General features: G+C 38.1%; 1 protein-coding gene across 3 annotated transcripts; it reads left to right on the forward strand.

The window, feature by feature from the left end:
• The first annotated feature begins 3,623 nt into the window (after positions 1-3,623).
• On the forward strand, positions 3,624-9,574 carry LOC149290570 (gamma-crystallin-3-like). 3 transcript variants are annotated; one of them, XM_089488522.1, is made up of 3 exons: positions 3,624-3,632; positions 8,355-8,597; positions 9,299-9,574. In XM_089488522.1, the coding sequence occupies exons 1-3, from the start codon at positions 3,624-3,626 to the stop codon at positions 9,572-9,574; spliced, it is 528 nt and encodes a 175-aa protein (XP_089344648.1). The 3 variants fall into 3 exon arrangements, with proteins under 3 accessions (XP_089344648.1, XP_089344649.1, XP_089344647.1); XM_089488523.1 differs by lacking the exon at positions 3,624-3,632 and adding an exon at positions 7,864-7,872 and having other exon boundaries at positions 8,355-8,614; positions 9,322-9,574; XM_089488521.1 differs by lacking the exon at positions 3,624-3,632 and adding an exon at positions 7,864-7,872.
• The last annotated feature ends 2,507 nt before the right edge of the window (positions 9,575-12,081 follow it).

A 12,081-nucleotide genomic window follows, 5' to 3' on the forward strand; every position in this document is an offset into this window, starting at 1 on the left:
CTTAAACAATATATCACTAAATCTCTAGCATACAAGCTTATCATTCCTATTTTCAACTACTACAACAAACCTTAAAAGTTCCACCAACTATCCGTTAATCTAATCCTTCTTCCAGTCAGTCCTTTCACATCTTTATATAGAAATCTCTTCACAAATCAAACCACTTTTCATGTTTTATCTGCTAATAAATTCACTAAATGATCCATCTGCTGATCAGTTAATCTTTATCCATGTCTCATCTACCTAAATTCAATACTACTATTTTCCAATAACTTGCTTTTGGAAAAAAAAGGTTTCTTATTGCTCTCGAGTAACATATGCTAGAATTGTGTGCTTTTTAAAATGGTGTGTAGTTACTTAATGAGATGATTAAAAGGGTGGTGTCTGATCTCCTCAGCCGGTCCATTAACACTATGAGGCTAGGTTTCCACTTGGGTTTTTGTCCTGCGTTTTTTTTCTTGATGAAAAACGCCAAGAAAACTGCCACTGCATTTTCCTGCGTTTTGGCGTTTTTTTTCTGGAGTTTTTTCTGGTGTTTTAGCCTTTCTGTGGAAATTGCTTTTTTTGACCTTAGGCAGTTTTTCCAGCCTTTACAAGTTAGAAGTTTCACCCAGCTAAAAGGGATTAGGATAAATGGCAAGTATCTGCCCCCTGATGTCATTTACTTGGTAGAGTTCTACTTAAACGCCCCGGCGGACCCTTTTGTCACTTTTCTGTGGTTTGTAAGGCATGCTTTATTCCGAATGTCTGCTCCTCTAGGAAGATTGGCCCCAAATGATGGTGCAAATTGTTTGCTGTTGCTTTTGGCACGCAGGATCCAGTTGATGCGTCGCGTATGTTTGTTTGTAATGGCATGTTTGTTCCAAATGGTGTAGAATTCAATATGAACTTTGTTTTGTGTGAAACTGTTTGTTTCCAGCCTATTTCTCGTAGGACACACAGATACTGGGTCCATCCTCTGCATTGTAACTGTGGAAAAAACGCCATAAAAAACGCCAAGGCAATAAACCCACATGGCTTTTTCATGGCGTTTTTTCTCTCCCATAGACTTCTATTGGAGAAAAACGCCAAGATTTCCTTGCAAAAAACGCCAGAGTGTCAACATGCTGCGATTTTGAAAAACTGCCTCAGAGCCCAAAAAAAGCAGAAAAACGCCAGAGAGGACTGAAAAAACGCCAAACAAAAAAACGCCAAGTGGATATGGCATTCTGCGATTTCCTATTGAAGAACAGCTAACATCTGGCTGCTGCGTTTTTTCACTAAAAAAACGCCAGGTGGCGCTATTGGCGTTTTTATGGGTGTTTTTAGCTAAAAAAAACTAAGTGGAAACCTAGCCTAAAGTGTGTGCTGACCTGGCACAGCCACCAAAGACTGCTTTAAAGGCCATGTGTGCCTTTTTCTCAGTACTTCATATCGGGGATGGTGGAGGAGGTGGGCTGGGATTGCTGCTTTGGGTTTCTAAATAGTGCATATAAAACTGTATACATATTTTGTATAACTCTAAAACTATTTACTTTTTGCTGTAAACTCAAAAGAACCCTCTTCTCTTTACTACAGGAATATCTAAACTTATGATGTCACCTCTTCATTTGGTGCACCTTCACATTTGGTAAACATTGTAATGGATTACACATACATGAATAATAATTATATTGCTGAGGTTTTTATGTGCCCTATAAGCAATCATTCAAACTTAAAAATTTGTGTTATTCTTTAGGTCAGTTCTTAGGACAATTTAGGAGTGTGATTGCAATGCAATATGAACTTTAATGTTAAAAAAAAAATTCTGAGGCACAGGGGAAATGTACCTATATTCCAACTCCTCCACCTTGCTTCCTCCGAATGCAGTCTCCCAAAAATATTGAGGTAGCGATACACATCAAAACACAATCAAAACTTATTCACAGACAAAAAGTAGTAATCCCAATTAAAAATGGCAGTATACACTGGCTTACTGTATAAATCATAACTTTGAATTAATCCATAAAATACACTACATGCCTGCAGGTTACATGATTAAGCTGTCCACACATGATGCATTTCATCTGTCCACGTGGACTTAATCGTAGGTCTGACACTGAGCAGAATATATATTGTATCATTGGAATTTTTTTAAAGTAAAGCATCTATTTTTATTGAAATTAGTCCATTCTGTAAAATTGCACTGTGAGTGCAATTAAATATTACATTTATTTTATCGACTGATACTATAAAGTTTTTTTTGCGTTTTATATTTTTCCATTTTTACAAGTGCCCTACTGTTCTTTTTGCATTTGGAATCGGACATTGGAATTGGAGAGGGTCGTTTGTGGTTTGCAGCTGTGTTATTGTTGGGAAGTATTGATATTGGCTGGTATTTTTAATACACATACAATATTTATTCCTTTCACTTATACACATGTTTCTTTTACTGAGCAAAATGCACAATATTTAATAAGCTGCTCAGATGCAAGTACCCATCTGTAACTTAGTTAATCATTAATTAAAGACAAATTAACAACATTTAACATAGCACTAAGTACCAGTGACTATGATCATGTGTATAAAAGAAATTGTGCGTACGAAATGTAAGTTTATGATACGTATACTGTATAGTGGAGTGAAATATGAAGACAGCTATAACCATTAAAAATACATATAACAAAGAAGAAGTAAGATTTTATCAAAGTGATAAATCACATTGTTTAAATTGATGAATGTTAAGTTACGGATGCTGTCACATAAATCTATTTAAGGTGAGGTAAATATAGTAAATGTCATCAAGGGTGTATAAAAATAAATAATTCATACTAAAATCAAAATCATAAATAAGTATATAAACAAATATTATGTCTCTATAACGAATTTTACCAGACAAGCTTAACCCCTTAACGTCCATTGACGGGTCAGGCATGTCATGCAAAAATGGTCAGATGACGACCAATGACGTGCCTGGCACGTCATTTCATTAAACAAGCTTAGAAATCAATCTACAATCACTTTCATACCTTAAACGGTGTTGCTGTAATGCCTCGATGTCGATATCGGCATCAGGGGCCATGTCTGGCCCCTTCCCGGGGTGTCAACATCTGCCATACACTGTATTGCCACTCGCAAGATGGCGGTGTGTCCTTTAAAAAAAAACAACACTAAAAAAAATAATAGTGGTAAAATTTAAAAATAATTATGCATTAAAGGAACCATCCAGTTCCAGCAAAATGTAAAAAAAAGTCCAAAAAGAATAAAATAAATAAAAAAACTAAGTTTATAATTATGAGCAAGCACTGTATCTTCCCAAAAATCTTGATATGGAAATAGTTAAAGTAAAAGCATTTCAAATACCGAAGGGGTGTCTAATTTTTAAAAAATAAATAGTTTGATGGGGTAAATTGCAGTGGCCAGGCTCAAAGATAGGGCATAGGCACGAACTGACCAAAATGAGGGAAAAAATGTGGCCTTTTAGCCCCAAACAACCATGGGTGGTATCACTGTACTCGGGAGATGCTGCTGAACACATATTGGGGTGTTTTTTGATAGTGACGTATAACTGGAGTTATAAATTTATACCCCCAAGTACAATTTGTGTGAAACAAAAAAAAAGACTACCATAAACTTTGGCAAAGGCTGGTGGTAGAATCTCATGCATGGAAAGGGTTAAAATACTAGCATTTGAAATACTTTGGGCTGTCTAGTTTTCAAACATATATGGTTTGATGAGGTAAATTCCAAGTTAAAAAATGCACACTTCCTAAATGTGGCGTTTTACCTCCCAAACAACCTGACAAACGCATGCATGGGAGGTATCACTGTACTCGGAACATGTTGCTGAACACATATCGGGGTCTTGTTTGAAAGTGACATACACCAGGAGCTCTAAATTCATACCTGAATTGCAATTGTTGTGATAAAAATACACAAAATATAATTACTACCACAAAGTTTGACAAAGGGTGTTAGTGGAATTTGTGCATGGAAATGGTTAAAATACCAGCTTTTGAAATACCTTGAGGTGTCTAGTTTTCAAAAATATATGGTTTGATGGGGTAAATTGTATTGGCCAGCTTCAAAGATACCCAGAATGGCACATGGGGAAGAATTACCAGATTTTGAAAAAAAAATGATTTTGAAATAGCAAAACGGTATTTGTCCTTTTTGCCCAATCACTTGCAGAAAAAAAACATAAAAACACTGGGTATTTCTAAACTCCAAATAGTAGACAAATAGTAGAATCTATTTAGCAGGTTTTTCATTAGCTTTTTGGATGAGTAAAATATTTTTCAGGTAAAAGTCAGAAAATGTGTTTTGTTTTACATTTTTCAACATATTTTTTTATAGGATATATGATCAAACAATATATAACTTGTGTGGGTACACTAAATGAGTGAGGAGAAAATTAAATCTAAAAACAAGCCCTGCAAAAGTAGAAAACAGCCTGGTCCTTAAGGGGTTAAACAAGATGTGTCCCCAGAACATACGTTTAAGGTTTAAAGTGGGTAGGTGTTAAGCATTCACTACTCCAATAAATCTAACAGGTGCTGCTTATTAAGTATTAGCAAATAGAAGCCTCTCCAGGAAACAATCAGGGCCAGTATGCAAGAGCACAAAAAGGTTTTAGTTAAACATTACAATGCCAGAGTTATATATACTAAGAAAAATACAGTATTTGCTTGATTATAAGACAAGGTTTTTTTCAGAGTAAATACCCCTCGTCTTATATTTGAAGTCTTCTTCTAATCAGACCTCAAATACAGTGCTGCAGGGGACCTGGATCCTCCTCTCTGCAGTGGCGTCGGCGTGGGGGGGAGAAGGGTCCATGGCCCCCCTACATCATGCTGTGCCCCCTGTGTGCCCCCCAAATTAAAACGTCGTGGTTTTTTTGTGCAGCTGTGATAGACGTGGAGGAGAGAGAGAGAGGTGCTGAACGGTCGCTGAGGAATACGTTTTCAGCACCTCTCACTCTCCTCCGCGAGGCCTCTGTCTTGGTCACGGTGCTGGCATTTCATGCTGAGCGCCAGAATATGACATCATATTCCGGCATTCAGCAGTGAAGCAGTCCGCACCGGGAAAGACAGTCCTCACAAAAAGGAATAGTTTTGAGGCCCCATGATTTGAATGATAGGTACATACAATGTTTCACTGAACAGTTAGGTCAAAATTGCATACATACAAGTGTGCATCTTAGAAACAGCTATTTAACAGTTCACATGTAAAATTAAAGCTGATATACACAGATCAGCCATAACATTATGTCCACCTGCCTAATATTGTGTAGTTCTCCCTTTTGCCACCAAAACAACTCTGACCTGTCGAGGCATGGACTCCACTAAACCTCTGAAGGTGTGCTGTGGTATCTGGCACCAAGACAATAGCAGCAAATCCTTTAAATCCTGTAAATTGAGAGGTGGGGACTCTATGAATTGGGCTTGTTTGTCCATGGAGATCTGGAATTGATTGGATTGAGATTTGGAGGTCAAGTCAACACCTCAAACTCTTTATTGTGTTCCTCAAACCATTCCTGAACAATTTTTCCTTTGTGGCAGGGCTCATTATCTGGCTAAAAGAGGCTAATGTATGACAGGTTTCCTAGCAGACCACTGCCCAAAGCATCACACTGACTCCGCTGGCTTGCATTTTTCCCACAGTGCATTTTGGTGCCATGTATTCTCCAGGTAAGCGACACACGCGCACCCAGCCATCCATGTGATATACAAGAAACGTGATTCATCAGACCAGGTCACCTTCTTCCATTGCTCTGTGGTCCAGTTCCTATTGTACAACAGAACCCTGTTCGTTATCTACTCCATTGCTAGTCGTACAAAACATGATAAAAGATATTGAATTGAAATCTTGGCTTTCTCAGGGCATATCGGACATTTAGTCCATTTCTGACTTGGTTCCATTTAAAGAACTCCAAGTTAAATACAATCTCCCAAGGAAATAATTATTCTCCTACTTAAGGATTAGAAATTTTATTAAAAGTAATCAGTTGACTGTCTTAGACTAACTTAGACAGGTTTATAGGCAGACATTATAAAAAAAATCTAATTATGCGATTAGGAAATTTATTAGAACAAGAGTCTATTCTTGATAAATCAAATACCATTTTGAAATGGGAAAGAGACTTGAGAGTTTCCTATTCTTTCGATACATGGTGTGAATCCTGGAACAACCTAAGGAAAGCGATCCATTGTATAAACTTACATGAACAGTATTATAAACTCCTTCACACATGGTCCTATGTTCCATAAAAAAAATGTATAATTCTATCTCCAATAAGTGCTGGAGATGTAAATCAGAACTTGGGTCCATGATACATATTTGGTGGGAGTGTGACAAACTTTTAAATATGAGATCTGAAACCATTAATTTATTTAAGAGTTTATTCGGGACTGATCTTATACTGCATCCACAAACTTTCCTTTTCCATATTGATTTACCTTGGGAAAATAAAATCAAACTGTATTTGGCCATTAATATTTTGGCAGCAATTAAAATCTGTATAGCACGGTATTGGAAAATGGATCAACCTCCATCTTGGTCCCAGATTCTATCCCAGATAAATTATCAATACACAATGGAGAAACATTTCTATCGAATTCATAACAACATTAAAAAATATGATGCAATATGGTCTCCATGGCATATGTGGATCTCCACAAATGGTTAAACATATCAAAATCCTTATCCAATCCTGGCAATTATCACACTAATCGCTATTCTAATATGTTTATTATCATTATTTCTCTCTTCCTCTCCCCCCTCGATAGTTCAGGTAGTTTTTTTTATTTCATCATATCCCTGTCAACTTACCGTCTTTTATATGAATGTTATATAGCTATATCAGCAATGTTATTTTTATGATGTAAGAATGGAAGGTCTATGTTTTATGTATAAGTATGTATTGGTATCTTTATCCAATAAAAAATCCCCCCCAAAAAAAATAAAAAAAAAGAATGGGGGCAAGGGGCAAAGAAGGCACAGACAGGTTGATTAGGGGCAATGATGGCACATACTAGTTGTTTGGGGCAAAGATGGCACAGATAAGCTGTTTGGGGGGAACAAAAAGCTGGGGGCAAAGATGGCACAGCCAGGCTGTTTGGGGGTTAGGATGGCAGTGATAAGCTGCTGGGGGCAAAGTCACTCAAGCTGTTTAGGGCAAAGGTGGCACTGTGATACATGTTGCTTGTGTTGCTTGGTGAAGTTGGGGGGCCCTGGGGCAATTTTTCACACCAGGGACCTGTGGTTTCTAGTTATGCCCCCAGATTAAAGATGTAAATTCCAAAATTAAATATTCTATACTATTATTTTTACCTCAACTCCTCTATCCCAAGCTAATAAATAATTTCATACTAATCTATTACATTTCTATTGAAATTATTTGAAAATGTTTGATTTTTTTCCTTTTTGTCCTACATTTCTAAACAAGATAGAACACAATTAGGGCACGCCTTTACCTAAACTAGGATTTTCATCTGACCAGACAGTAAATTTACTGATGCAGAAAATTAACCAGGTAAGCATTCTGTTGAACACTGTAGACAGACACATCATCAGTGTATTTCATGTTAGAAACAATGGGAAATTCTTGTGCTCTTTGGCGTCTGGGTACTGACAAATTCAATAGCCCAATTCACTGCCGTGTTCTCTGGATAACAGCACTGGAATGCAGCATTCAGCAAACAGGGCTTAACAATACAGTGTACACTGAAATAACATTTCTACCCATAATAGGGATGAATAGGCTATACATTTACATTACTGGACAGAAATAGGGTCAAAGCCACCTTCAATGTATGCACATTCCAGAACGATATCATGTATATAAAAAGCCATTTGCGCAGAGTTCATATAGCTTCCAGGTCTCAGTCCTAAACTCATTCCAAAATGGGGAAGGTGAGTAAAACCACTGTGGCATAGGTATTTATCAGCAAAAGCACAGGTCATGGCAAACTACAGCAAATTAGTTATAGCAATGAAATACCTAAATGTCACAGTCTCTATACCTTACTACAATGTATGTAGGAATAGAACACTTCTGCAGATGTTTGAAATACTTAATATACTTCTTATACATGATGTATAACAACAGACATGATCAAGTTTGGACCTTGTAGGCATCATCGATGTCTGTGGCAAGGAATTCTTGTCTGTGAGTTTAATTCTTTCAGCTTCCCTAAGAAAGAGGTAACGTAACTAACTAAGTAGTGTTTAGTAAGTAAACTCTCCTCCTTTGCTGATGCTGGCACCCTTGTATATATATATATATATATATATATATATTTAGAGCTGTGATGCTTTTTAGAGGGCTTAAAAAGTAAGGCAAGGGTTATAAGGGAATTTTACATAATGTGTTTTTTTTAACAAACTCATTGCAGATCATCTTTTATGAAGATAAAGGTTTCCAGGGTCGCTCTTATGAGTGTAGTGCTGACTGCACTGACCTGTCTTCATACTTCAACCGTTGCAACTCCATCCGTGTAGAAAATGGAAACTGGGTACTCTATGAGCACCCCAACTACAAGGGCCACCAATACTATCTTAGGAGAGGAGAATACCCTGACTTCCAGCAATGGATGGGTTTCAATGACTCTATCAGGTCTTGTCACTTAACACCTCAAGTAAGTAATGAGTTGCAGTACTAAATATTATGTAATTTTTTCACTGTTTGTTAGCAACCCTGTGATGTTTAAGCAATAATTTAATGAAATTAGACAATATTCCTTTGTGTGTTGGTGCAAGCATGCAATATTTTCTTTCCAGATTAGGCAAAAAAACAAAATACATCTTGTTTGTATACAAAATATAGTGATTTGTAAAGCCAGCCAATACGCTTTAGGAAAAAGTGCAGAAAGTAGCACTTTCCATCCTGAGAGAATTCTTGTATGAATTTCCGCATCTCCATTTCTGAAAATGTACACATTATGTGACCTCCTGTGAAATGTGATGTGACATTAGAGAGCAAAAACATGGAATTTCTGCACCTTTACCCTGTCAATGCTTTCACATGATTTAGCCCAAAAGCAGTTTAACTCAAACTAGTTTGCAAAAAACAATAAGGTAGTCCTATAAATGTAGCTGTACGGGTATTTCTGAGAAGCGTTTCTTACACAAAAATTTTAATTTTTTATTTTTTCTTCAAATGTTATATAGACAATTCCACCACAGAAACACATACATATACGTGTTTATGTGTATTAATTAAGCAAGGTCACATTTAAAAATGTTGCAATGCTTGTCTGAGGAATGAGTTATTGTTGTGTAAGATATTTTCTTTATATTTGATATCTTAAATATTAAGTGTTCTCTATTTCGTTCAAAGCACCGTGGCCCATTCATCATTAGAGTTTATGAGAAGGAAGATTTCAAAGGTCAGATGATGGAGTTTACTGAAGACTGTCCCCACGTGTTTGAGCAGTTCCATTACCATGACATCCACTCTTGCAATGTGCTTGATGGCCAGTGGGTGTTTTATGAGGAACCCAACTACAGAGGACGCCAATACTACCTAAGACCTGGAGAGTACAGGAGATACAACGAATGGGGAGCTGCTAACTCTAGAGTTGGCTCATTTAGACGAGTTCAGCACGTCTATTAAGCAACTTACATATATGTTGCATCTATGTTTTATTTTCCATCATCACAATAAAAAGAAGATGCTTACTTACATTCTGCTTAACGTTATATTTATATATATATATGTTTGTGTCTATCAAATTACCTCAAGCAGCACTGCTTTGCCTTTGGGTCAACGAGAATCATTAACATGCTAGCTTGACAAATTGGATATAATTAATAACCTCCCCTATTATTTTAATCTTGTCCAAATCATTGGGTCCATGTCTATATTGACTATAATATATTGTAAGGTTATGGAATAGATCTGTGTTTTATTAAGAAAATAGCTCCAGTAATTAACTTTCACTATGCTTCCTTCTTGGCAAGGCATATATAGAAATATCTGAAGCGCACACTCAGAAATATATCAAATTAAATTGGTTATAATACTCTTCATGACAAGGGACTGCAAAATTTGATAATCCTCCACAAACAAATCCCAATGAACCACACAAAGACAAAGAGGGAGTTTAAGGGTCATAGTGTTTCAATGAACATTATAACTTACTGATAGACATGTGATGGTGCTATATACAGTATCTCACAAAAGTGAGTAGACCCCTCACATTTTTTTAAATATTTTATAATATCTTTTCATTTGACAACACTGAAGAAATGACACTCTGCTACAATGTAAAGTAGTGAGTGTACAGCCTGTATAACAGTGTAAATTTGGTTTTCCCATTAATGTCTAAACCTTGGCAACAAAAGTGAGTACACCCCTAAGTGGAAATGCCCAAATTGGGCCCAAAGTGTCAATATTTTGTGGGGCCACCATTATTTTCCAGCACTGCCTTAACCCTCTCGGGCATGGAGTTCACCAGAGCTTCACAGGTTGCCACTGGAGTCCACTTCCACTACTCCATGACGACATCCCCGAGCTGGTGGATGTTAGATACCTTGCGCTCCCTCACCTTCCGTTTGAGGATGCCTCACAGATGCTCTATAGGGTTTAGGTCTGGAGACATGCTCAGCCAGTCCATCACTATTACCCTCAGCTTCTTTAGCAAAGCAGTGGTAGTCTTGCAGGTGTGTTTGGTGTCGGTATAATGTTGGAATACTGCCCTGCGGCCCAGTCTCCGAAGGGAGGGGATTATGCGCTGCTTCAGTATGTTACAGTACACGTTGGCATTCATGGTTCCCTCAATGAACTCTAGCCCCCCAGTGCCAGCAGCACTCATGCAGGCCCAGACCATGACACTCCCACCACCATGCTTGGCTGTAGGCAAGACACAATTGTCTTTGTACTCCTCACCTGGTTGCCACCACACACACTTGACACCATCTAAACCAAATAAGTTTATCTTGGTCTCATCGGACCAAAGGACATGGTTCCAGTAATATATGTCCTTAGTCTGCTTGTCTTCAGCAAACTGTTTGCGGGCTTTCTCGTGCATCATCTTTAGAAGAGGCTTCCTTCTGGGATGACAGCCATGCAGACCAATTTGATGCAGTGTGCGGCCTATGGTCTAAGCACTGACAGGCTGACCCCCCACCCCTTCAGCTTCTGCAGCAACGCTGGCAGCACTCATACGTCTATTTCCCAGCATGTGCACTAAACTTCTTTGGTCGACCATGGCGAGGCCTGTTCTGAGTGGAACCTGCCCCGTGAAAGCGCTGTATGGTCTTGCCCACCGTGCTGCAGCTCAGTTTCAGGGTCTTGGCAATCTTCTTATAGCCTAGGCCATCTTTATGTAGAGCAACATTTTTTTTTCAGATCCCCAGAGAGTTCTTTGCCATGAGGTGCCATATTAAACTTCCAGTCACCAGTATGAGACACTGTGAGAGCGATAACACTAAATTTAACACACCTGCTCCCCATTCACACCTGAGACCTTGTAACACTAACAAGTCACATGATACGGGGGAGGAAAAATGGCTAATTGGGCCCAATTTGGACATTTCCACTTAGGGGTGTACTCACTTTTCTTGCCAAGGTTTAGACTTTAATGGCTGTGTGTTGAGTTATTTTGATGGGAAAACCAAATTTATACTGTTATGCAGGCTGTACACTCACTACTTTACATTGTATTTCTTCAGTGTTGTCACATGAAAAGATATAATAAAATAGTTACAAAAATGTGAGGGGGTGTACTCACTTTTGTCAGATACTGCAAATCAACACATGAGTATAGTAATAATAATAATAATAATATGATACATCAAATACCACTGTCAACTCAAGCAAAAAAAACACCTGGGAGGTCTGTTCTGGCCACACCTTTGCTCTTGCACCTGTATTATTTGTCCTTGCACAGTAATGTTCAACCAGGGCACCACAAGGGACACAGCCCATGGGGATTGCTCCCCCAGCACTAGCACCCCTTGTTGTCTGGTGAAAACTGAGCTGAGTGTCCAAATTCAACTCTGTACCATAGCAGACCACACCTACCAGGGGAGCCTTCTTAATTAGACCTCTGACCAATGTTGCTGTTAAACTAGAAAGTAAGCTCCTCCTGCACTAACGGGGTATAAAGTGAGTTCTTC

This window comes from Sceloporus occidentalis, unplaced genomic scaffold (genome assembly GCF_023333645.1).
Source record: "Sceloporus occidentalis isolate IW3139 unplaced genomic scaffold, rSceOcc1.0.p SCAF_38, whole genome shotgun sequence".
Lineage (NCBI taxonomy): Eukaryota > Metazoa > Chordata > Lepidosauria > Squamata > Phrynosomatidae > Sceloporus > Sceloporus occidentalis.

Excerpts from the sequence above, each read along its gene's own strand:
- LOC149290570 (XM_089488522.1), top strand. Across the intron at positions 8,598-9,298 it reads CTTGTCACTTAACACCTCAA|CACCGTGGCCCATTCATCAT; the intron begins GTAAGTAATGAG and ends TTTCGTTCAAAG.